We start from the raw sequence: 27157 nt of genomic DNA, 5'->3' as shown, positions 1-27157 counted from the left end.
GTTCACACTCAACTTCACTCCATTACTTAAAACAATAAATGACGACCTCCTCCGCTGGATGAACCTACCATTATCACTCATGGGCAGAATAGCTACAGTTAAAATGACAATACTTCCTAAAATAAATTACCTATTCACAATGATACCATCTCAACCCACTCACTCCTGGTTCAAATCACTTGACTCAATCATTACTAAATTCTACTGGAAAAATAAAACACCAAGAATTAAACTGGCCACTCTACAAAAACCAAAAGCACAAGGACTTGAATCTCCACATTTTTTTCACTACTCTCTAGCAAATAAACTTCAATACATTCTTAAATGGATCCACCCCAACCAATCAGACAACACATGGTTAGATATAGAACAGACAGTTTGTAAGGACATTCAGATTTCTGACCTACCATTTTTAAGCCAATCTATCAAACGCCATCCTTGTTTCAAAACACTAACAATAGCAGAAACTCTGACAGCCTGGTGGAAGTTCCACAAAATCAATAACATCACTTTTGCACCTTCAAATTGTACTCCCATATGGAACAATCCCGATTTTCTAAGTCACAAGACACCTCTTAATCTCCACACATGGTCCGCTAAAGGCATCACTCATCTGAAACATATCTTCAATAATAACACCATGGTTTCATTCCTCCACTTGGTTCAGAAGTACGGCATCAGGAGCAACCAATTTTTGGAATATCTGCAACTCAAATCATCCGTTCAATCCAAACTTAACACTAAGGCCACTAACCTAGAACTACCCCCCTCAACCACAGAATTAATTAATATCCCCTCCTCAAAAAAGTTAATCTCAAAAATATGTAGAGTAATATCACAGTCTGACAAAACATCATCCATACCATCAAGAAAATGGGAATCAGACCTGTCCATCACTCCTTATGCTGATTTCTGGAACCAAATCTGCAATAACATCTACTTCATGACTAAAAATGCCAATTTACAACTAATACAGTATAAAATACTTCACAGAATTCATTACACTGGGCAAAAAAATGTTTAAAATAGGATTCACGTCAGATATCTGTCCACATTGCACTCAAAACAGCCCGGATAGCTATGTTCACGCCACCTGGCACTGCACACCAGTTAATCACTTTTGGAAAGAAATAACTAAGTCACTGTCTGTCTTCCTGGGCTGCTTCGTCCCATTATCCCCTTCACTGTGCTTACTAGGAGACATCTCAACAATACATCTGAGTAAAACAAATCGCAAATTACTCCTCGTGGCCCTAACTATCGCCAAGAAAACTATCCTCATGAACTGGAAATCAAGAAATAACACACACATCACACACTGGAGAAACTTAATGATAGAATATATTTCAATGGACAATCTAACCTCGTCCATCATATACAATACAACAGAACACCACTCCACCTGGTCATCCCTCACTATGTTTCTGCAAACATGACATCACCCATCCTATTAATATTAAAATTTGTATAGTATATATCTATTTTTTTTTAATGTATTTATTGCTATTATTGATTTTTGTTTTGTTATTTTTCTTGCCTGACAACCAATTGAAACACACGTACATGCATACATGAACATCCATATGCACACATACTTTGTTGTTTTTTAATTATTATTATTATTATTTTTTTATTTTTTTCTCCCATCTCAAAAGGCTCAAGGACATTCTCACACACACACACACACACACACACACACACACACACACACACACTGACTATATGATGTTTGCTAGCTTTTATCCCACTGTTCTTGTCATCCTCTTGTTGTTATGTCTATGTATTGTCTAATATTGTCTCTTGTCTTTCAATAAAGAAAAAAAAAAAAGAAAAAGAAATAAAAAAGCTTAAAGGGACAGTTCACCCCAAAATCAACATATTTCTTCCTCTTACCTCACGTATTGCTATTCAATCTAGATAGTTTTGGTGAGTCGCCTAGTGTTGGAGATATCGGCCATAGAGATGTGACATGCAATATCAAAAAACTCAACGGCAATGTCTCCTTCCAGAAATAGTGGTCCGGATACTCAAGATAATCCACAGAGCTTGTAGTTTCTGCCATAGTTACATCAAACTGCTCCAACAGTGGTGATGGTGGAAAAAGTACTTAACTTTTAACTTGTTAACTTATTTCTTACTACTGAGAGACAATCGCTTGAAAGACTTCGAAGCTTTTATATTCAATAGCTTAATGGGCAAAAACACATTTGTGTACAGAGCAGCAGTACAGTGGCCTCCACATGACAGAGCTGAGTTCAAAGTGGCCTTAAAGAAATGTGGCATATTCAATACTAATATTTCACTTTTTATGACCAAGAACACAAGAGCATGTTGACATAGCTACACTGCCGCCTGCAAATTGTCTGATTGTGTGTAGTTTTTACCTTGTGGTGAGTTCAGTGTCATACTGGAGGACCACCAAAGAAATAAGCCTTCTGGATTCAACCTGTTTGCAATTCATTGCAGTGTTATAAGTGGGTTTTTTTAATCATCAAATAAAATCAGTCAATCAAGCAACACACACAAACACACACACACACACACACACACACACACACACACACACACGGTATTTACAGGTGGGACTCTCTTCAATTTGCTCGCTGTATGCCAGATACTGGGGGCAGTCTAACTACTCATGCTTCCGTGTACATACAGTATATTACCTCCTCCTGTCAGTACTAAACGTGTATTTACATATTGGGACACACCAACAACTAGAGGATTATGGACACAGTCAAACTAAACCCGAACCAGCAAAGAAGTGATTCTAGTCACAGGTATTGTGTGTGTAGCATAGCCTGAGAGATCGTGTTCCTCTGAGCTACAGAGCTCCATTGTTGTCGAAAGACTTCCACACACACTAGTTTATTTTGATTCAATCCCACATGCAAATACTCACTGGAGCACCAAATGTGGATTCATCCGCTGCTCAAAACAGTCCCAAACAAATCAACTCTTTTTCTCCTGTTTGAGTAACATTTGCTGAAAACTACAGTGACCAGCTGTTTTAGGAAATAACAGTCTTTAAAAAAGAAATGTGAGCTGTTTGTGAGCAGGACAAACATGGGATTTATTGACGACAAGAAACTATACACTAACATCAGGAAAATAAGTTATGTCGTTTGATAGGCAGCAGAAACAACGACATGAAGACATTTACCTTCTTGGCACCAGTCAAAGCAGCTTTTGTCAGTTTCCTGTAGCAGTATTTAGCATAGCTGCTAATGGCCACTCCTGAAGAAAACAGAGAAAATACGACATATTTACGCCATTAGAAGATTTCCTGTTTTGTCATTGTCTGCATGTCTATACTGGTTCAACAGAAACAGCTTCCTTCAGTGCAGGAAGTTGGAATTTGTTAATAAGCACAGGGTCAAAGGTGTAGCAGCCTGCAGAGAAGAGCCATGAGTCACGAACCAGATAACCACTTTTAATTCTAACGTTCAGCCAAGCAGTCCCTGAACACGTTTGTTCTCAGAGTTACAACATAGCAACACTTATGATTGTTGTTCACACAGACATTGATTATACATGACATGTAATTATTACCAATTAATATTATTATTGATAAATATTACCTTAGACTGTATCCATATAAAAAAACACTTATTGTCTTACATGTGTAAATTAAATGTATCAAAGCTGATTAATCATTTTTAGAGTTTACCTTTATTGTGAAAATAAGAATAAATATGTTATTATAAAACTTGGGAACAGGACTGACAAAATAGTTTTTAAAGTCAACTTACTCTGTTTTTTTCAAGTGGACCGTGAGTTAAGATGGTTATATCAAAACTAACAATTTGATATTTTGCTCTCATTTTAAAGCTTAAAAGCAATCATGTAAAGAATGAAGCCGATGTGGTCAATATTTCAAACATAAATTGTTTCTTTTTATGCTTTTTCTTTGTAACTGAAATGCTATTTTCCATATGTTTACATTCTTCATGATGTAGCTCTCAGTTTTATGGGGTCAGATCAGTCTCAATAATTGCAAATGCACACAGAAAGATTCACAAATGCGCACAGAACAATTCACAAATATATTCGATTTACAAATGCACACAGAAGGATTTACAAATAAATTTCACTCACAAATGCATGCAGAACGATTCACAAATACATTCCAATGCACACATAAATAAATTACGATTTATATAAATGTAAAAAAAAAAAATCACAAACATATTTCTGCATTTGTATGTATTTCTGTGTGGATTTTTTACATTTGTTTGTGGATTTGTATACATTTATTTGTGGATCGCACTGCATTTCTTTCTGGATCGCTACATATTTATTTGTGGATTTTTGAGACTCCCCTGACGTCGCTGGATTCGCAAATGCGTTTTTTTCAACATTCTAATTGTCAACCAATCACATGAGCGCAGCTCCCCCCTCCCCTCCCCACGAGGCTGATAGCGTTAGAGTTGCGCAATTTGCGGAGGTGACAGGTCACTTCCTGTTGCAAACTGTCACTGTTTTGGTGCGGATTCCGCGGTAGTTTAGTCTTTATTTTGTCGTTATTTGACATTATGTGACAATACATTAAGGTCCTTGAAGGTATGACTGTTGGTAGTTGTAGTGTGAATCGTTGTCATGGCAACAAGTACCAACTGATGTTAGCCTACATTAGCTTGCTAATAAAAACGAGTAGCCATACTATTACAATTCGGCCTTTTTTTACTAAACTAATTACAACTACCAACAGTCATACCTTCAAGGACCTTAATGTATTGCCACATAATGTCAAATAACGACAAATAAAGACTAAACTACTGCGGAATCCGCACCAAAACAGTGACAGTTTGCAACAGGAAGTGACCTGTCACCTCCGCAAATTGCGCAACTCTAACCTATCAGCCTCGTGAGGAGGGGAGGGGGGAGCTGCGCTCATGTGATTGGTTGACAATTAGAATGTTGAAAAAAACGCATTTGCGAATCCAGCGACGTCAGAGGAGTCTCAAAAATCCACAAATAAATGTGTAGCGATCCAGAAAGAAATGCAGTGCGATCCACAAATAAATGCATACGAATCCACAAACAAATATAAAAAATCCACACAGAAATACATACAAATGCAGAAATATATTTGTGATTTTTTTTTACATTTATATAAATCGTAATTTATTTATGTGTGCATTGGAATATATTTGTGAATCGTTCTGCGTGCATTTGTGAGTCAAATTTATTTGTAAATCCTTCTGTGTGCATTTGTAAATCGAATATATTTGTGAATTGTTCTGTGCACATTTGTAAATCTTTCTGTTTGCATTTGTGAGTCTTTCTGTGTGCATTTGCAATTATTGAGACTGATCTGACCCCATACAGTTTCACCTCACAATCACAACCGCTCCTGAACTTTATTATTTATTTGAAAAAAGCTACTCACAGAACAAAGACATGCTCAAAAGCATGTGCTATACATTAGCACTGTGGGAGACGTTGACAGTAATCTGTTGTTCACTCTGTGTCCCTGTAGAGGGCAGCAGAGCACCAGAATTAGGAAGACCTTAGAAACACAGTAGCTGATTTAAGACTGAAATACTGATGTCTCTCACTGAATCTCCTGCTCGAGGACAACGGTTGTGGGGTGTTATTTAGTCGCTGACATGTTGCATGTTGGCCTTCATGTCAATACAGAGCTTTCTACGGGAACTGATATTCTACATGGGATTTGTTGGATTGTATACCTGTATCAGTTTCCCTCGTATCTGATATCTCATCCTAGAGTTCCCCACAGACCGTCCTCAGTGCAGCTAAAATCAATACCCCACCCCACCCTATATAGTAAAAAGAAAAACATTTAAAAAATGCAGAATCTGTGTAACTGCATTGATGAGCTTGTGGCATGGCGATAGTAATGTGAGAAAATAAGCAGTATTGAGCTGTCCTGTTATCTTTGGTTGGAAGAGACCCATTGAGATGGGGGGAGTTATCTTTACTCGGACACACTGTCCAAGACACCTACTGAAATCCTCTCTGATCTCTTTAGTCACCTGCAGAGTCACGGCCTGATTCAGTTATTTAGAACATTTGTACAAAACGAGAAGAGTTGATGTTCAGCACAGCTCCTAAATTGGCCTTGTTGCGTCAAATGATCGTGCCAAGGGGAAGAATGATCTTTGAACTTTGGACAAAATGGATGAGAAGTCCTTGTGCTCAGAATGATGAAGATCATGTGATATGATCAAAAGCTCCAGAAGCCTGAGGTGAGATTGTTGTCTTAAAAGGTTCTTAAACACCCTTCTTTCTGTTAGAGACTGCAGTGTTTATTGCACCCCACAATATGTTAGAACAAACCACTAAGCCGACCGTCTCCTAAATAGTATGTTTATGTACTACTCATTTCCAAGAGCAAATAGGTTTTGAAAGAAACAAAAAAAAAAGAATTATGGGTTTTTTACTAACATAACAAGTTGGACCCCAAATGAATGATAAGCCCCCAAAGTGGCCCACAAATCTCAGTTATTGCACATTAAAATATTAAAATAGTGACAGTGACTTAAAGCACATGACACAATGTGTTTATATTATATAATAAATAACCATTATGTAATACAAAACCGAAACCACCATTATTTCCTAACCTCAACCAAAGTTTAAGAAGTTTAAACTAACAGGTGTCACAGTCCTTCGTTTGTACGGTACGATCCAGGCAGCAATTAGGTTTTCTTTCAAACTTTTTACACATGTTTTTTGTGACACAATATCATGGACCAAATTGCTGGTCAAATGAGGATTTTGGTTCGAGGCCATCCTCTGAAGACCATGAATATCAAAAATATACCTCAACGCGATCTGGGCCAGTAGTTTACACAAAAAACAATGGAACGGTCAGACTGTTGCACTGAGTTCACCGCCGCCCTTAAATGCTATGAAAACGTCTCTACGAGTGTGTGCCGCCCCCTCACCCTTGGTGTCGTTGAGAGGGTCCGTGTGTCGGCAGATGTAGCCCTCCAGGTAGGTGTGGAAACGGGGCGTGGGGGGGAAGAAGGCCAGGCAGATGGCCATCAGCTCCCAGCCTCGCTCCAGGCTGTCATAGCGGAAGTTCTCTGTGGTCTGGCGACACAGCTGGATGTAGAGCTCGTCGCGCAGGCCCTGGTTGCTCCACCCGCGCACCACCACCTGACGGGAGACGGGCATAGATGTTACTGTGGATGTTGATTCAACTTCTCGGCTATTTTGAAGGCTGTGGTTGAACTGAATTGTACTTCTTATTAGTAATCGTTTTGCAAATTCACCTTCAGAAGCCTTGATGTTGCTTCTGACCCAAGCAACTGTTTTAATGAGTCTAGCTGACTACATAGGCTGCGTAATGACTCGCCCTATACGCAATGTGACCCCGAACCCAAAGGGATGGATGGATGGATAACTAACTGGTGAACATAATGGAGCATTGGGCAGCTAAAGAGACAGATATCTTTCTCAGGAGCTGGTGGAGACCAAAAACAGAGCTAAAAGAGAGAGAATATCAGAATTATATTCATCAGGTGGACTGAGAATGTTGCTCTGGATCTGCTGGATATGTCAACAGGCAACTGTTTGCTAACACATCAATCAACTGATAAGGTGATAATACGTCAATGTTGTGTGTACAACTTGTTCTGCTGGCCCAAATTGGCCACAAAACTCAATGAATGCAAATTTGCTTCTACGTCCATGTCATTGCAGGAATCGTTGGACTAGCTGTGTTATAACAGCTGCTGCAGCCATCAGCCTCTTTAACACTTCTGCTGTTTTCTACAAGATCAATATGTATCTCAATATTCACCAAGGATTTTGCATTGACCATTTTTTGGATAATTGTGGTGGGAAGAATATGAAGCTCATCTGCATGTGCACATCTTCAACTTGGTTGTGATTTAGAAAAGGAAATGTGCAAGGATGCGTGAGGGCGTTTGTTTTAGAGACGTTTCGATACAATTTTTCTGATCCAATACCAGTATGTTTAAAACCAAAAAATTGAAACAAGTTATAAATCCCTCTCTGATATCTATTTTATATTGTAGTCAAAACATCTCATTGTACTGTATTTATTGAGACTATGTTTGAACACACACATATATATATATACTAGTGCTGGGCAACGATTAAAATATTTAATCGCGATTAATTGCATGGATTTTTATGGCAAAGTTCAATAATGAATTCAAAAGTAGTGTATTGCTCACTTTTATTTTAAAAGTACTGCTATATGAACAAAAGTGCAATAACATTTGGTTTGCAAACACTTTAAACAAATAAGGTTATTTTTAACAGCAGTATTGCCTTTACACAGTAGCAGTTATAATACAGTTATAATGATTCTGATAATAGATATTCAGTCGGTGTTTATAACTTTATTTTTATGTGTGTAATAGATGCAATTTGAAATATACACCTTGAAAACTGCAAACCTATCTACTTCTTTTTTTGTTTGTTAAATTCTCAGTAGTGATAACTAAATGATGCTTATTATACATATTCCAACTCGACAATATGTATTTTAATATTGTCACTGTTGTAAATTGTTTGATTGCATGATTTACTTTTATTGTGAAGAGCATGAAAACGGAAGTGCTTTTACTTTGAAGAGACAGGAAGTAGAATGGTACGTGTTCTTGACGCTAACAATGTTGATACATAGAAAACCACATGTCGGGTGCAAGAGCTGCTCTATTCACTGTAACACTGTAATACTGCAGTTCAGACAGTAAAGTGTTCCATTCAAACAAGACGTGTCTTGGTCCTCACTAGAAGCTCCACTTCACAACAGTCACGTTTGATCTGTAACGAGACGATCGCGCTCGCGTGTGTGTGTGTGTGCGTGTGTTTGTGAGACAAGAGTGAACGACGGTGACAGAGTGTAGGAGGGGTTCTGGACCCGGGGGGAAGAAGGAAGTGACGCCACACGAACACAGCTGTTCACTGCTTGCGGCCTGGTTCTTGTGTTAAAAATGTCCGTTTAATAATGAAAAATAAAAAAAACTGCGTTAACGCGCGATAACATAATTGTCGGCATTAATTAATTAATGCGTTAACACGATAATAATGCGTTAACTTGCCCAGCACTAATATATACATATATACTGTATATTTTGATAATGATGTAATCTACCATTGCCCAATAATCATTTTCACTGCATGGAGCTTGAACGCATCAAAATGTAACTCAATGGAACCTCAGTTAACAGTTGTTAGCTCCGTTACTTACTGTGCTGACCACCAGCTGCTAACAGCTAACGTTAACTAGCTCTCCTCCTGCTGCTTTACACACAGATTTGTTGTTCTGATACTGGTATTGGTTTTGGAACACCATGTTTATCTTTTGTGTGCACGTAAACTTTTGGTATCGATCCTACGCATAGTTGAATAATGAGGCTGAAGAGAAAGCTTCCCCTCAAAGTCACACAGTAAAAAAGGACACAGCTTGTGAAACCTCCTGCACACATCTGCAGTACCGCAGAGAGGACAGTATAGTGATTCTGGTTCAGTTTGTCATCTGCAGGCACTGCAGAACCCTTGTGTATGAATCCCATACTAGTTAGTTCCCAATGAAGAATGAAGCTGACATCTAGACTAGAGTCCTAATGCAGCTATGCCTGAAGATGAAGTTTCAGGTTCAGACCAAGGACATCATTGCAAAGTCAAACCACTACAGAGGCCCACCAAGGTGAGACATGAAGTAGTCAGTGAGATAATGAGTGTGAGGAGACCGGAGTGGTTCAGGCTTTTCCACAGACCTCCAGAGCCACGGCGAGGGAGTCGACCTTGGCGCGGCGGTCTCCCATGAAGGTCTGAATGAGCTTAAAGATGTCCACAGCTTCCCTCTTCACGGAGCGGTCGGAGGTCACAATCATGGGCTTCTTGATGGGCTCACTGCTCCAGGCCAGCATGTTGGCGATGGACACCTTTCGTCTGAACAGACCCTGAGAAAACAAGCCGGGGGATGGAGAGAGACAAGAGGCAGAGAGCAGCAGAGAGGGTGAGAGGAGTGGCAGACACACAGGAAAGATGCCATTTGATCTGCTTGGATTGTTCTCATGCTAATAAATAAAATCCATCAGGTGGAATGTCCCTTTAACCCTGAGACGTAGAAGGCTGTATTATGTGGAATGCTTTGAAACCATGGCATGAAGTGGCTTCATGCATCTATCTTCATGCATTGGATGGATTGAAATCCGCTTGTGAGGTGGTTTGAGACACATTCCAGCCAGATGTTAAAAAGGTATAAATTATGCATCTGTCTCTCCGAGACAGATACATAACCTTTACTCCCCCCCACAGCGTCACCACGTCAGTAACTAAGCAGTCCACTCACTGTCCTTTTATACTGCAGACATTTTGACAGGCCGAAGCAGGAAAAAGCCCAGGGAGGAATTATTAAAATTCATGACGGCTGCATTCCATTCAGGTTTAGCGAGCTCACTGACACGGCTCGCTAAGACACGTTAGAGTTAAGAATCGTTAATGACATCATTTGCACCCGTTCTTCTCTTGCTTTGGCAAGTCAAAAATGTCTGCTGTAAGAAGGGTCAACGATGGTCCGTCTCCTCTGTACTATGGATCGCTGTTTGCTAATGTTAGCTAACATTAGCTTAACTGTTATTTTTGGAACTACACTGCTGCTGGCGTTTTTTGTCAGTTAGCATACATTTCAGGTGCATTACCGCCTCCTTCTGGACCAGAAGAGGACCGACACTGAGACGTATACGCTCTAGGGTGCCTAGAGCAAACGGAAGTGTCTTCAATCTCATCTGGATTTTATGGAGCCAAACATTAAAATCACAGACCATGGAAGCGTTCAGATGATGTACACTACTTCTATGCAGTGGTGGGCCGTCAGGGCCAGCTAAGCCTTCTCTGCTGGCCTAAACAGAATCACAAAGCTGGATCAGCTGCAGGTTTGCTGGATTGATATGTCATGCTTTGTTGTCATATGAATATATGTGACTGGTTCTTATGACTTTGTGGTTGTCATTGTGTTAATTACGTTGATTTGACTATGCATTGTCAGTTAATGACGCAGCGTCCCGTCATGCACGGATTCATGCATCTGCACCGTAGCTGTTTAACTGTAGTAGGACAGCACAGAAGGCCCAGGCATAAAATGCACGGCCCGCCACTGCTTGTATGTGGTATGTACATGTGGTGTATAGATCCCCTGTCCCCCCTAAACTGTTTTACGTGGGAGAAATTGGTTGTAATTAAAAACGGGGTTCTGGATGAATTTCGGTCTGGATGGCATCAATCAAAAGATCAGATCAGCGCGTATGTTTTTCATCCAAAAATTTCAACACACTTCCATGTTTCTGAGGCCAGAAACAAGATGGACCTTGTGTTAAGAGGTTTTTGTCAAGCTGCTGTTTCCTTCAGGCTCAACTCATGTATTATGTCTTGAGCAGCTAAACCTGATTAGTGATCAGCTGATAACTGAAACCAAGCAGTGTAACCCAGTGAGACATCAACAGTAATGCTTTAATCTGTACAGTATGTGATTTATGAGCTGAAATGTTAAGCAGTACACTTACACATATGATAATAAACAATTTCAAGATATTCCGCAACATTTTTGGAGACAATTTTGGAAAGAGTTAAAGACATAAACACCAATAAAAGTTCATGTTAGAACCACAAATCCTCTCCACTACCTGCGTGTGTTTGTTGAAGTGCTTGGACGCCCAGTTCTCGATGTCCGTCTCCGAGGAGGGCTTTCTCAGGGTGAATTCTGGGAAAATGCCACAGCTGGCGCTCGGCATCATGTTCCTGGCATTTCGGCTGGCCTCAAACTGGGCGCAGGCTCCTAGGTCCTCCGACTGACGGGCGAAGAAACGGAGGAGAGAGGAGGGAACAGAAAACGTCAGTCATCTTGCTGCAGAACTTTTGGAGCAGCTGAGAGCTTCTGTAGCGCTCAGAGGGAGCTGACTGGGATTAATACTGACGTGTTAATACGTCAATATGCACAAGGTTATCGCAGTGCAACAAAGAGTCCTTTTATTCCTCGCCATCTTGATTGAAATAACAATCGAAAGTAACGGCTGTGGATCAACAAAAGAATGACGCAAGAAAAGTAATTCAAAGGCAGCCACCAACCTCACAGCTATAAGAGCCCTTATATACAGTATACTGTGTAGAAGACAGTAAACATGAAGGAAGTACCATACGTAGAATAATGTTGCCATGGAGACATATTTTTTGAAGATGCACTGTGTTTTATTTTGGTGAAACTGCACACGTGTAGAGTTTTGTCTGCAAGTTGAACTAAACCACAGGGGGCAGATTATTATATTATTACTATTATTATAACAATCTTCCCATTGGATTCTTATATAGTTGGTGTGACCTGATGGAGCATTGTGTTCCTGCAACTCTTCTGGATACATTCACTGGGCACTTTGGCCCCCTAAAGGCCTTAATGAGGAGTTTGATATTAGATTTAAAGCTCCAGTGTGCAGGACATGGCAGCATCTAGTGGAGTGGTTGCAGAGTGCAGAGCGTTGTTTTCCTCGCTCAGAAGCCAGCCATACCATAATACCACTACTTTAGGAGCAACAGAAGTCAGATGGCGACATAGTTTTGCCCTCTGCTGCTCATGTTTACATAAAAAAACGTATAAAACCCTCTCTAGAGCCAGAGTTAGATCTGTTCTGTGCTGCTGCAGAAACACGGTGGCCTCCGTGCTCCCTCTGTAGATATGAAGGGCTCATTCTCAGCTAACCAAAACACAAGGATTCTTTCAGGGGAATATACACTAATGACAACATAAATCTGAATATTATATTCCTTTACAGCGAATAGATCTCCTGATCCCCTGACACGACCTGAAGATACCTTTAATACTCTATGTCAAATATCTTACAGGATTATTGCCATTTGGTTTTTTGTGTATTTTGTTCTTTATATTTATTATTGGTTATGCTTTTCTTATTATTAGACACACCTCTAATGGAATACAAACTATTGGGGGTACATCATGATTTATATATATTCTTTCATTTCCTTTGTATATTGTGATGTTCATGTACCTCTTGTATATAAATGTAGCCTCGATTTTGTAATTTGTGTTTATGATTAATGTATTTGCTCACTACGTCTCCACTAAATTTGCAACAGGGGTGGTGTACCATGTATCAACTATATAGGCGGAGGGTACAAGTGTATATACTTGTATTTTCCTTAGTATACCATAATGTTCTTTATGTACCTTTTCTATATAGGTGGCCTTGATGTATTATTGGTGTATATGCTTAATACATAATGTATTTACTTACTATTTGATGTTGACTACTTGCGACAGCTGTGGTATGTCTCGTGTGCTTGCACATGCATTGTGGGAATTTAAGATGGCGACTCTTCATAGTGTCTGAGTCTGAGGAGGAGAATAAAAGCCTTCTAACTTCTAGCTACTTTTTAGTTTCAAATCATGTTTATCCATAACACATTTCGTGATAATCTGTACCTGTGGCTGTCGCAGGACTGTGATAAGCAAATGAAATGGTTGGACGGTAGTGGTGGAAGCCATTTTTTCATGACAACTATTCTGGAACCCGTTAGTCTTTCTCTGTTGTTGAATAAAACTCTTGTTTGTTCTCTTCCTTCAAAGTCGAATTCTGCTCAGCAGATTCCTCGCTTCACACCCTCATCGCTAACCTGAAGCGTTGCTGAATTTAAAAAAAGAAATGCAAAGTAAGAGAAATAAAATGGTGGGAGCAGACCGACACAGACGGGAGCGAAAGCCTATTTTCCTCTTGGCTAAGTGCTTCCCAGCCCTCTTATGTCCTCGGGGGCCTCTGAGGACTCGCATAAAAGCACATGTCATCATAGCAGCCGGTGCTTATGTGTTCATTTCATGTCTGTCTCTTTACATCACACTCAAACAACACGAAACATCCGTCTGTTTCTGTATAAATACAGATTGGTTGTGTCTGAGGCAAATTCACAGTACTCTCAGACTGAAAGTCATCATCACATCACACGTTCCTGGCACACAGTGTCCTTGACACATTCAATCAGAGCTATGACTTACAATTTAACATGACTGCATCTTCAGATTCAACCCCTTCAACTATGATGAAGACATATTCTAGTGCAGTGGTTCTCAACTGGTCTGGCTGCGGGACCCACCATCACCCCTTAATGATAAGCTGCGACCCAAATCGAGGAAAATTTTCAACTTCTCAAATGTATTTAATGTAAAGACGGTGCAGTTTGAACCTGAGCTGAAAATATCCTCTGCAGTCGTAGTAGTAGGGAGCTCTCTTGTGCAGAGAAATTGTTCCTGTAAGTCCCCGTCCCACATATGTTTCACGTAAACGAGTAAAACTGCTTTGTTTGTTATGTCTGTAGATTTGTCCATTTGTAATGCAAAATGACCACTTGCCTAAATTCGAGCTGTGGTCTGTTGTTTGATGTCATCCGATATGTCTTCAATTCGTCTACTTATAGTGTCATTTGACAGAGGTATACTTTTCAGTTCATCCTCTGCTGATATTAGCATTACAAGGCATTAACACCAAATATTGTTAAGGAGTGTGAATAGACGGCACTCCGCTACTTTTTTTATAGGCAAAGGCTGAAAACGGGTCCGCGACCCTCGCGGACCCATCAGTTGAGAATCATTGTTCTAGTGTACCCAGAGACTCATCCTATTCCCACATGCACTGCGTGTATTGGTGCCAGTACAATAAACCAGCAGAATTTGGGGGCACAAATTGTGTACATTATAAATATTTCTTGCCGCTGCTTCACATTAAAAGCTTTCCACCTTCAATACCAGCAGGAAGCTTTTATTGTGAAGCTGCTACAGCGAATGCAATCTCTTTAGAGCAGAGTTGGTAGCAACTCCTTCAATCAGAGTGGAACTATTTTTTTGTAAAAAATTTGTCAATGCAAGAAGATATGGACAGTTGACAAAACAATCTCACCTCAATGTCCATAACGCAATTTGTTGCATAGAGTTTGTTGCACAGCTGGCTAGTTAACTAGGTCGCTTATTCCCCAATGCTTTAATGCTACACTGGCTACAGAAAATGAGCGGTGGGTCTAGCGGTAGCGGTCCCTCTGCTCACTTCCTATCAAGAGGGACAAGCTAACTAGCCAGCCATCAGCCTCTCTTCCCGGCGAGCTACGACACTTTAGGGCCCCGCTGACATGTGTCGTCAGCATACCAACTAACAACAATTGCCATTTTCCTTTGTACTAGTCCAGGGGTCGGCAACCTTTACTATCCAAAGAGCCATTTTGCCCTATTTTCCACCAAATAAAATTTGTCTGGAGCCGCAAAAGCTATTTGATATCACAACTTATAAAATGTTATATATAGTTATATTATATATACAAAAACTATAGTTTGTTGTATATGAAATTATAGAACAAGAATAAAGACAATTCTTGACATTTTATTGCTATTTTCAGTGACAGTATCACCTCAAACTCCAAGATAAGAGGTGTTCCCTTTAAAAGATTGTCCACTGTGCAAAAAATAAAATATAAATAACCGTTATTTATTTTTTTGGTATTTTTTGTCAAACGATCACGTGTTCGCTACTTGATTGGTTCTTAGCAGTCACGACGTGTCCTTCCCTGATTCGTCACACCCCTATCACGTGACCCTTACCCGGAAATTCACAAACAACAACAGCCTTGATTACCGATCGACTACCAGGTTAATTCAACATGGACAACTGATTACAGGTGTTGCTGACCTTGTTGTCTTTACTAGCAGCTGTTGTTCAGTTAAATTCTGCATTATTACGGAGGAAGCAGTTGTTATTGGAGCGATTAGTGAGTAGCGTGTCCAGTGGCGTTATCAGACCTACGGAGCCTAAAGTCACGGTTCGCGGCTTTGAGGACGATGGACACAAAACGGAGGACTTTCCTTTCCTTAATAATGCTTATTTTGTTCTGCACAACTATTATGAAGTCTGCACATAAACTATAAATAAACAAAACAGTAATTGCTCTCCAGTAGGACAGAGACTTCAGCCACCAGCAGAGCTACGAGTGAGAACAACAACGAAACCGAGGAAACGAGTGAGAGACGTGTGTTGACCATATTTATGGACCCATAATCGAGTAAACCTTTATGTGTAAGTGTTCATTTTAAAGTAAATTTGATATGTGAGAGAGATATAGAGCAAGACCCGCAGTGCTGTAATTAAGTCTGAAAAATAAAACTTTCCACGAAATGTGTGTTTGAGTTCATAGAGGAAGATTTTAGAGAAGATCTTAAGTGTCAAGCATGACCTTTCATTATAAAAGGCTACTTTATTACTCTGTCGTATTTTTTTTAACTAAGCAACTAATCCATTTCCTGTTTACACCGTCACCCACCCGCATACCCAGTGTACGTGAATACTGACGTGATATTTGTTTTCAGACGTGTTTGTCTGGACGGAGATCATCTCAAAAACGATGCTGAAACGCCGTGTGGACGGAGATCGTTTATGTTTGTTAAAACTCTGTTTTAAAACGAAAACGTAGTAGTGTGGATGTAGCCTCAGGGAGCCGCAATAGAGGGGCTGAAGAGCCGCATGCAGCTCCGGAGCCGCGGGTTGCCGACCCCTGTAACTAGTCAAATGGAAAACAGTTCCAAAATCGTTTCGCTCCTATGCTACTTCTATAGCTGTGTCAGATGAGCTTCAGTCATTAGACTGAGTTTGCCCAGTTGCCATGGGAATATTGATGTTCAGATTTCCATTTTCACTGAGCACTTTTAGTCTGAGCATCTACATTTGCTTTTGCTGATGGAGCTCATGTGGTTTAAAAGGATCGTGAAGTGTGTATACAGTCCAGGGATGATCTGCATGAAATAAACTATATTTTCTTTGTTCACCAGATGGTGGTGTATCATTATAACATTGTTAAAACAGGTGCAATAACCACATTTGTACATCCTTTGTTTTACTATTCTAGGTGTGTATATGTGTGTGCGTGTGTGTGTGTTCCCAGAGCTTGGTGCCACTGCGGGTGCAGTGAAAGTGTCTCACTGGACCAGGCGGCACTGTGACTGTTGCATAAGCCAATCTCAGGCTCAGCAGCATTACATGAAACATCCATGACTTTCCACCAGGGTTGAGGGTTCAACACGGGACAATATCAGACCTGACTGGGAATGCACTGCTGGTATGTGTGTGTGTGTGTGTGTGTGTGTGTGTGTGTGTGTGTGTGTGTGTTTGGGTGTTTCAGTGACTGTAGTTCCAGGTAAGGCTTCAGCTCTGTGGCTATCTAGCTGATCATCTGCTCTCATTTATAATTCACATTGTTCTGTAACCACAACAGGTCTCCAGAAGAAAAATCGTCCAGAAACATCAGGGGACTTCCAACCTGGATCCATACCCACATGTCGTCAAAAACCAATTGCAGTGTTCTAGAATTTACATATGACCTACACTATGTTAATCAATAATATACTGGATCTCCAAAAATCCAGTAGCCAGAGAGCTGAGATCACTTCATAATAAACTGATGGGTATTGATATCCGAAAATGATAACTCTGGTTTGTCAAAAGTTGGGTCTTATTTTGGTAGTTTTGTCCATCATTTTTATGTAATATAATACGATTTTACTCATCAAAGTAATTGCTATGATCTGGGGGACGTGGCAACATCACCACAACAAATTTGAGGCAAGAAACACGACTAGAGAAAAGGAATAATGTCCAAAATAAGACCCCAGTTGTTATTTTTCTATACTCCTTAATGTGGACACAGACTCCCAGCATGTAACAGTACCTGTGAGGGGTGGAGGAAAGGCTCGGGGGAGGCCAGGTTGGTCTGAACGGAGAGGCTTTTCTCTAGCAGGGCCTGGGGGAAGCCCAGCCGATCGAAGGTGCTGCGTTTCCAGTGATGGCCGTCGCTCTGCGCCAGCGCCACTTCCTCGCTGAATGCCCTCACCACCGGTCCCGGCAACGGCAGAGGCAGTGCCCCGTCACTCTCGTAGCCATCTTTGGAGCCGCCCTGGGCTGCCACCCCGCCGCCCTGCCCTGAGTCCCAACTGCTCCTCTGTTTCATCACCTGCTGGGCCTCCCACGCCAGCCTCGCCTGGGTCAGCATCGCCTCGGACGCCGTGCCCGCCAACTCCCCCTCCGGTCCCCCGCAGCGCGCCAGCTCCTGGGGGAGGGACGGTTTGCGGCTCTTGCGTTTGCGGTTACCCCCGGGGGAGAAAGCCCCAGGGCCTCCGGTAGAGGAAGAGGAGAGGGAGTGGGTCTGACTGGACGTCCAGGATATGGAGTCCTCGTAAAGCAACCTCTGGCCTCCCTCTCCACCCTCCCCACTGTAGTCCAGCAGTAGGCGGGGGTCCCTAATCAGAGACTGGCTGTGCTGCAGAGTATAGGACCCCCCATACGAGCCACCATAGCCCCCTGTAGTGCCGTAGCGCAGCAGGCGGTCGGCGGTCTTGAAGCGAGGGCTGGAAGACGATTGCTCCACGTACACCAGCTGCTTGACGTACTCCTTCCCCACAGGACTGTACTCCAGACTCTGGGTCTTTTCTGGACACTTCTGCCGGGTCAAAACCAGCTGGCCATAGGGCGACTGGCTCTGCTTGGGGGAGTGATAGAGGGGGGCCGAAGACTTGCGTGCAGGTGACTTGCCGGTGCCGTAGAAGGAGTCGGAGAGGTGAATGTCGGTGGGGGGCTCCTCATAGATGGGAGGGGGTTGATACTCTGACGGCGGCTCTTCATACAGCGGGGGTTCATAGCCGTAGCGAGGCGAGGGAGGCTGGGAGTCGGCCGAGGAGCGGCGGTGGGTGCCCGTGCCGCCCAGCTCGGCCCGCTTCAGGAAGGGGGACTGACGGCGTTCGGCGTAGAGTATGGGCGAGCCGTCGGGTTCCGGGGGCGGGTTTCCTCCAGAGGAACGGCGGATTCGTGAGGTGGTGCCCCCTCCAGAGGGAGGACCGGGTGTTGGGGGGTCGCAGGGGGAATAACCATTTCCCTGGTGGGCCAAGAAGCTGGGCTCTCTGTCCGTCACCTTGATCAGCATTCGCTCCTTCGTACCCGTGTTCCACCTGAAAGGAGAAGTCCTGAGAGGAGAGGGCAGAAGATTAAGGTTCAGGGGGGACGCACTGATAAAGAGCACGACAGGACCTGGCAATACTTTAAATAAGCTATTTTATTATCATATCCTTTGTGCCAACTGTAATAATCATCTACATGAGAATATCATGCTGTTCTAGTCATGTTATGTGCAATTAATAGTAATCTGACATCTAGACTGCATTAAAACGTCTGCAAAGATATGGACTTGTACTACTACTGGTACCGGTCAGCCAGTGCCATTTGATCCAGGACGTCCAATATGGGTACTGGATCCAAGAGTTTAAAGGCTTATCAGATGCCACATGATTTAAAAACGGTTTTAAAAAAACATAATCCAACAATCAGGCACACTGTACACAGTGATTGGTGTGAAGGGTTTGAACTTTTTTTTCCTTCTTAACACAAACACTTATGGCACTTGTCGTGTGTACAATTGAGTGCAACACTATGAATGTCTTTAAGGAGAGACTATTCAAAAGTGTGCTCCATTATCCATATTTGTTCAACTGATTACATTGATGACAAAAACATTTTTGTAATGATATTTAACCAGTTGAAATCCATTGAGATAAAATCTCTTTTGCGATGGCGATCTGGCCGAGAGGGCAGCAAAGTTAAAAGTCGAGCGCACGTTGATTTTTAAACTACAAAAACTGAACTTACGTTTACGCATTAACAGAGGAGGTTAAATCGACGTGTACGATACATACCAGACAAATAGGAAATAAGACATGACAAAATGACGTTGAAAAACAGTTTGTGGTTAAAACTTCTCATTCCTTTTGTTTAGCTAGTGAGATTTGGGACTGATCTCAGATCATTCCAAAACCAAGGGCCATGATAAACAGACTCCTTTTTCCAGACTCACACGTGGCAACTTAAAGCCCAGACAAGCATTGGACCTAAGATTTGAAATAATCTGTTCAAATACAAACTTTGTGCCTATGTAGATGGGTAACCTGCGGAGGACAGCTTTGTACTTAGTCACATAAAAGACATTTTCCCTTTGACTGTAGTTAAACACATTAAAACATGAAAATGACAAATGTTAACTAAATTTAGTTTTTGTTTTCAATATTGGCAGTCACAGTTGAAGCTCAACTTGCTCTAAGGTTTTGCTTGTCTTTGTGTCAAAAAAAAAGATCTTGGCAGTTTGAGCAGTTTGGGCAAAGTTTAAAAAGCATTTTTAATTTTGAAGTGAAAAGAAACATGCGTGAAAACAAAAGTTTTTTAATTCTAGATAAGTTTGTTTTCCCGAACATGAAATCATGTTAATTAGTTCAGATTCACTCAGCTGCTCCTTTCACAGGCGGCTTGTTTGTCAGACAAACAGCTTGGAGGAGGGGGAGGACGAGGGAGAACGGTGTGGGACGCTGGAACAAGGAGAGAACTGGGCGCGAGGGACCCAAGTGTGACATCGATTGCAGCATTTGGCCGCCCCTCCGTTTCCAAATACTGATCCCCGGGGCCGGCGCTCAATCGGTGTCAGTGAGAGTGTTTGTGTGCTTGTGAGAGAGCGAGGGAAACAAAGGGGGCAGGATTAAGCGTTACAGGGCTGTGTTGGCATCCATCACAACCAGTCCAGACTCTAACCCACTTCCTCAGTCCATCATGTGTCCATCCATTCCTCTTTTCTTTCTATCCGCCAACCTTTTCTCTCTCCGTCTCCTACTCATTACTACACAGTGAACGTTGTTCTTTCTCTGCTTATCCTTAATTATTCACGATCGTTTGACCTTCACATCAATTCACTCATTCCAGGCCTTCTCCTAGACCATCTCAACCTACAGAGTCTTCCTCTTCATCTCACTTTTCTTCACCATTAGTATTGCTCAGTCAGTCGTCAGTGACATTTCACTAACGTACCATCAAATACAAAAAGTGGCCAGAAGTGTGTACACGTTGATTGTGCCATTGATATAAATCAGCAAAAAGCACAACACCAGTCACCTTTTTCAAGGACTGGCTTTACTTATCCACATACTATGGTTTCTATGATATCTTGCAAGGAGTTTTTCCTTTGAAAGTCCAGCAACACTTGCCAATTTTCCCTCGTCTTTTTCAAAATAAATTTCCATCTTCACAGGAAACAACTTGGTTAGGTTTCGGCAACAAAACTACTTGGTTAGGGTTAGGAAAAGATTGTCGTTTGGGTTCAAACAACTATGGAAGTTACGTTTCAAACACCGTGGACGTGAACAGCTGGTCTCCTAGACGAGCCACTTGTCCACCTCCTAACTACATGGTGTTTGACGCTCTTTATACTTCCTTGTTCTGGATTACGTTGAATAAATCGGATTTGATTTTGTGGGATACATACGAGTTATGCCGTGCTCAAACCAAACGCAAAGAAAGACAAAGTCTATGCACAGACGTGATGAGACTGGAGTGATGCAAATTCGCGATGACGCCGTGCGATTGACGCGAATGGCTTTGTAAAAGTTTGTAAAGGCTCCTTTACCTTCACCTTTACACTGCATCGCTTTTCGTAGGTATAGCTACGAACAGTGTATGAGAACAACCTGACTACATTCACCTTTCAATTCTATGTATTCTGTTTGAATTCTAAAGAGAAGCTGTATTCTATTCATTCAGCACAATGATTCTCAAAGGTTACCCTTTGGTCCGGAGCTCAGTTTATGTGAAAGATGGTGAGAATCTCAATGTTGGTAAAAATGCTTTAATTCCAATGAAAAACCAGCGTTCAATAATCTATTACAATCAATAATCTATTACAATCAAATTATACTATACTATACCCTACCAGGTAAAAATGAAATGTAGAGAAATTATTCCTTTAAAAATGTACAAATTCAAATAGATCATATGTCTGAATAATTTGTTTACATGGTTCAGGTTTTAATACATGCTACACAATACACTAGTATTGTAAAAGTATGTCTGTCTTTTCAATAAAAGGGAATCCAAATAAATCTGTCATTTGTTTTGTTCACAAATAATGACAGTATAAGAACAAGCATTCAAACAGTATTTACATTCCTCAGCATTCTGTGTGTTGTGCTTACTGAAAAAAGAAAACAAAGCCAAAGAATATCCCTTCCCCTGTGGTTATTTGTTATGACTTACATAACACATGAGCGCTCACTGCGGCCGCAATATTAGAAAAGACAAGATGATTCTCAATAAGTCACTAGTGCTTGTCCTGATGTGGTCGCTCTGAGCCCTCTTTGCCTCGTGGAATCACAGACGGTTACGTCAAAACCTTCCAGATTCTAAACACATGCAGAGAAGAGAAAAGATGCATATTGTCTTTTCTATGTGTGTTTTCTGTGTCCAGATTGTGCTCCAGCTGCCCTCTGGCTCTGTCACGGTTTCAATGCACACAGGAAATGTTTCAGAAGCACAGCGTCTGATCTTCAGAAGCCACATTTATAACATAGTTTAGAAATGTTTTGCCAACATAAATACATTTTTACAGCTCATTTAGAGCAGAAAACTACGGCTAGGCAGCGGAACTTCTCCAGTTAAACGATACCTGCAACGATCATTTGTACCCAGATCTAGAAACAAATGACTATTTGTATGGTTTTGCTCTCAGCCAATCAATGCAAGCTGGTTAACATAGTGTTTGAGAGCCACTATAAAGTATCATACTCTTTAAATAACTGTATTCTGCTGCATTCTAACATGATGACGGGGATCACGGAGAGCAGGAGGACATACTGTACATCTGGTTCTTCTGTGTATGTTTGCAGACAGAAGTCAGAGACAAATGACACACATCCTTAAACCTCTACTTGAAGTCATTTACATTTGAATTCCACAATACACGACCTGCTACGGTACAAATACACCTGTGGCCTAAAGACAGCGGTCCGTGTTCTGCTCTGCATTCTAAAGTTGAGCTGGAGCTAACGTGAGGCTTCAGCAGTCTGAGTTAGGAACATCGAGTGGCTGTCTTTTAAATCCCTCTCAGTGGTGCTAAAATCATTAGTTGATTAACGGTGCAATCAACAGAACGCTCATCGATTAGACAATTATTATGTTGACGCAAATTATATGCATGTGTAAAATTGATGCATTTATCAATGATAAAAACTATTATTGAACAGTAAACTAGACTATTAATTACAAGACAAAGCGTGGCGCTGGTAGACCTATGAATAATAATCATAATGCATAATGCTGCACCGCATGTGGTGAAGTGATGAGATGAAAGAGTTTGTGACTGAAGGTAAGTATGTCGGAGAAGATTCTAGACCAAACCAGCTCGAAAATAATATAAAAACATTGAAAAACACTGAAATAAAAAACCTGTACTCTGAATAAAGAAAGTAATTTGCACTCGTTTCAACATTTTATAGACACAATATGAAAAGAGTTAATGTGTATCAGGTTTACATGCCGTCCAGACCACATTCTATCTGTGACTCCACTGGCTAGTTGCCCACCGCTGCTCCTGTGTGCGAGTGTGTGTGAGTCTGTGTGTGAGGGAGACTGAAAGACTTGGTAGACACTTCACACAACCAGATCCAATAAGGAATGCGTGAGAGCAGATCTCCAAAGCCATCTGGACTGACAGTCTGCAGCTGTGCCACCAGGCCTCTCAGCACACACACACACACACACACACACACACACACACACACGTAGCATCAAAGAGTGTCTTGGACCCTCCATGAATAATTCCCTTTCACAATAAGAGACACAGAGCAGACAGGTAAAGACTGGCTGCAGGAAGGGGAGGTGACAGTGACAATTCACAATCTTTTGTGCATTTTGAGATTATATTGAATGCACATTTTAGCCTCATTGATTGAAGATTGACTAATCAAGTCAATGGGGGAGTCACCCCACACACAGCACAATATTCCAGTGCTCTGTTTTTTTTCTTGTGAAGCTTGGAAAACAGTGCCCGCCATAAAAGGTCATAAGCTTCTCCTGTGACTCATCCACCAGAGGCACTGACAGGCCCGCTGATGTCAATCTCGACTTGTTTACTGCATTTAGCATTTACACCTGTTCTGTTTGCATGGCACCAAAAAATGACATCTCCTTACAGCACCATGTTCCTGAAAATAAAAGATGTCTTCCGCCGCCAACACAAACATCCCGCCACATCATCCACTTCTTCTTCTGTTGAGTTTTATGGCGGTTGGCATCCATGAGTGCTGCATTACCACGGCGTGTGTGAAAAGGTGCAAAGACGGAAATATTCCTGAATGTAGTGCATGTGTGTACGGTGAAAACATCACTAGCGGTGAATTGCAGCTTTGTGCCATGGCCATGTGACAATGACTTTGTTTGATGGCTGTTGCCATTGGCTAGTGGCACAGAGACTCTTGAGAGATTTGAGGGAGAACAATTCCACTGGAAAATAACAGCATGGTCAACAGGTGTGCAAGATGTTTCATGTTCATCTGATAAACTTGTGCATCAATTAGTCAAACTGTACTTACTACTTTATCTTGAATGAGCATGCTAATTGAGGAGTTTAATTGATCTATTTTCCTTTCATTCTTAATTGTAAAATATTTCTTTTACAAATGAGTTTATCACACAGTCCACATTGCCGGCTCAAATTTTTTAAAGGAACTTTCCCCATTAGTTTGCTTGCTGATAGTGAGCTCACCACATGGCACATTTGTTTTTGACAAATAAATGGATCCATTTGGCAAATTAAAGAATTATGTGTGTGACAGGATGTTTCTATCTGCATATGACATTGTAAATACAGCCTGAGCAGATAACCCCTATATTTCCATTTTATTCCTGTTATTTCCCTGGAATTCATCGTACTGTACATCTGTGTGCTAACTGATTCAGACGCTGCATAAACATGCAGCCTATAAGTGAACTAATCCCTCTCTCTCGCTTTCTCTCTTCCTTTCCGTTTCCGGTGAGTGTGGAGACGAGACGGTGGAAGAGCGAGTGGCGCTAGATTTGAATGGTTTCTGATCTTCGGATCTTTAACTGGTTTTAGTCTCTTGAACGTCTGTACTGCTTGGTGTGTTGAGTGATCGGGGCTCTGTCGAGGTGCGTTCGGGAGGAATGGCGCCCTCCGAGACGCCATCTCCGTCTCTCCGGCAGGGAGTGAGGATAACAGCGTGACGGTGGAGGAGGTGTTGCTGGCTGTCGGTGAGCAGGTGGGACACGATAAGCTCAGCTTTGCCTCCAGAATGAACAAAGCAGTGGTGGTGTTCCTGAAGCAAGAGCCTCTAGTCCACCAGCTGATCGAGAGCGGAGTGTTCATCAGGGACGTGTTCGTGCAGGTCTCCCCGCTGTCAGCTCCCTCCACGCGGATCACCGTGTCCGGTGTTCCGCCGTTTATCCAGAACGAACTGTTGGAGCAAGAGCTCCGGAAGTTCGGGAAATTTGCTAGTGGACTAAAAACAGTGAGTCTGGGATGTAGAGACAAAGATGAGAAGGAGCAGAGCCAAGCGGAGGAGCAACAGGCTAATGTTGCAGAGAACAGCAGCTCTCAGACTGGACAGCCCCAGAAAGCGTGGAGGAAGCAGCCTCCACCGGTGTAGAACCCAGTGTGTCTAACAGTCAGCTGTCAGCTGGAGAGGACATGGAGCATGACTATGAGTCAGACATAGAGTCTGTGAGTGGAACCCCCGGATGTCACAGTTCAGCTCCACTCCCTCCTCACTCTTATTGTCAGTCACTCCCTCCTCATTAGTCTAAACTCCCTTCACCTGTTCACTCACCTGCCTCTGATCAGTAATCAAGCTCCTATATAGACTCCTGCCTCCCAGACACATTTGCCAGATTGTTCTTTGGTTCTATGCCAGACTCTCCAGCACACTCTCACGGACTGATCTCCTGTTACCGATCCTGCCTGCCCCTGTTTTACCCGCCTTGCCTGACTCCCGGTAAACCCACCAGCCTTCTGATCCTGACCCTGTTTGAACTCTGCCTGATATTTAAAGTTAGTAATAAAAGCCAAAGATCTCTGGAATCCTGTGTGTTGCATTTGGGTCCATATACAACCCGTTACACCGGACAAGATACAGATATGTACACATTGGAGGAAATAAACACTTTTCTAGATGAAACGTATCAAAAGAAAGCTAGAATAAACTAACACTTCAGTGACACCCCGAAATTCATAAGATCAGCCATCTCTATTATGAAAGTGGTCAGTTTTGACATTCTGGATGAGAAGAAGCGGTTTCGCCTTAGAAACACATCGCTGCTCTTAGAAAAGCACACAAAAAAGGAGATAAAGGTAGAAGTCCTTTGATTAAAGGTCATAGGTTCTTCTAAAGGTACTTCAGGTTACTGAAGAAAAAGGCCGTTAGTTAATGTGTGATTTGCTGTTATGTTTCTGTGGGTGGAGGAGTTGTTTTTAATGTATTCTCAATTGATGACGTGACTGTAATCTGTCCTCGATATCAAAATCTCTCTCTCTCTCTCTCCCATTTCTCCCATTTCCTCCCTCCTTTAATAGGTTCCTTGGTAGAGCTGTGCAGAGGTCAAAAGCTCCCATCTGTCACAGAGGAAAGCTGTGTGGTCTATGACAGACTGCCCTCCTTAACACCATTCACTCTCTCCAGAGACCATCTTCAGCCCGACACTCCGCTTCCACACTAAACACACTGCTTACTGCCCTAACTCAATGAACCAACTAGAGGAGAGAACATCAAGTCGTTTGATTCTACGTTGAATATTTACTATGAAGAAATACGCTGATGGTGGCTGTGCAGGTTCAGATAAGTGTCTCTGGACCACAACGCTGGACGGGCTAACAGACACATGAATCATCTGACATCCTCACCATTAGGCTGTGTGTAGAGCGTATCGTGTGTGCACCTCTTCACTACTGTGGCTGATTCTGACCCGCTGACCAAACAGCCTAGAAGTCAAAATCTTGCAGCGTAGACCAATTTCTTCTTTCTTTCTCATTGCACTTTCACAATTAAAGCCTTTGAGGTGTTTATCAATGGAAAGCTTTTATTATGAAGCAGCAGCAGGAAAGAGACAGAAAGTTATAATGATGAGATACTTAAACACACAGTCATAGAAACAGCTCTTTGGCTGGTTACTGTACACTTGACGTGGAAATGTATTGTGAGTACATTGAAGACTACTTTAAACGTGGCTTTACAACACATGAAATACTTCACGTGGGATTGTGCAAATGCACCCTTGAAAGGATTTTAAGCTTTGAA

General features: G+C 41.8%; 1 protein-coding gene across 1 annotated transcript in view; it reads right to left on the bottom strand.

The window, feature by feature from the left end:
- arhgap39 (Rho GTPase activating protein 39) overlaps positions 1–27157 on the bottom strand; it is a 95941-nt gene that overhangs the window by 6866 nt on the left and 61918 nt on the right. Inside the window, exons 3-7 of the mRNA XM_031875262.1 lie at positions 17716–19003; positions 11634–11798; positions 9726–9911; positions 6915–7128; positions 3164–3237 (exon numbers count right to left, since the gene is read on the bottom strand). Of these exons, the coding sequence (XP_031731122.1) occupies positions 3164–3237; positions 6915–7128; positions 9726–9911; positions 11634–11798; positions 17716–19003 (1927 nt within the window). The remainder of the gene's footprint in view (positions 1–3163; positions 3238–6914; positions 7129–9725; positions 9912–11633; positions 11799–17715; positions 19004–27157) is intronic.

This window comes from Anarrhichthys ocellatus, unplaced genomic scaffold, assembly GCF_004355925.1.
Source record: "Anarrhichthys ocellatus isolate YVR2014 unplaced genomic scaffold, GSC_Weel_1.0 scaffold88, whole genome shotgun sequence".
Taxonomy (NCBI): Eukaryota; Metazoa; Chordata; class Actinopteri; order Perciformes; family Anarhichadidae; genus Anarrhichthys; species Anarrhichthys ocellatus.
The sequence above is the reverse complement of the archived record's forward strand: the minus strand, read 5'-3'. Positions and strand labels throughout refer to the sequence as shown.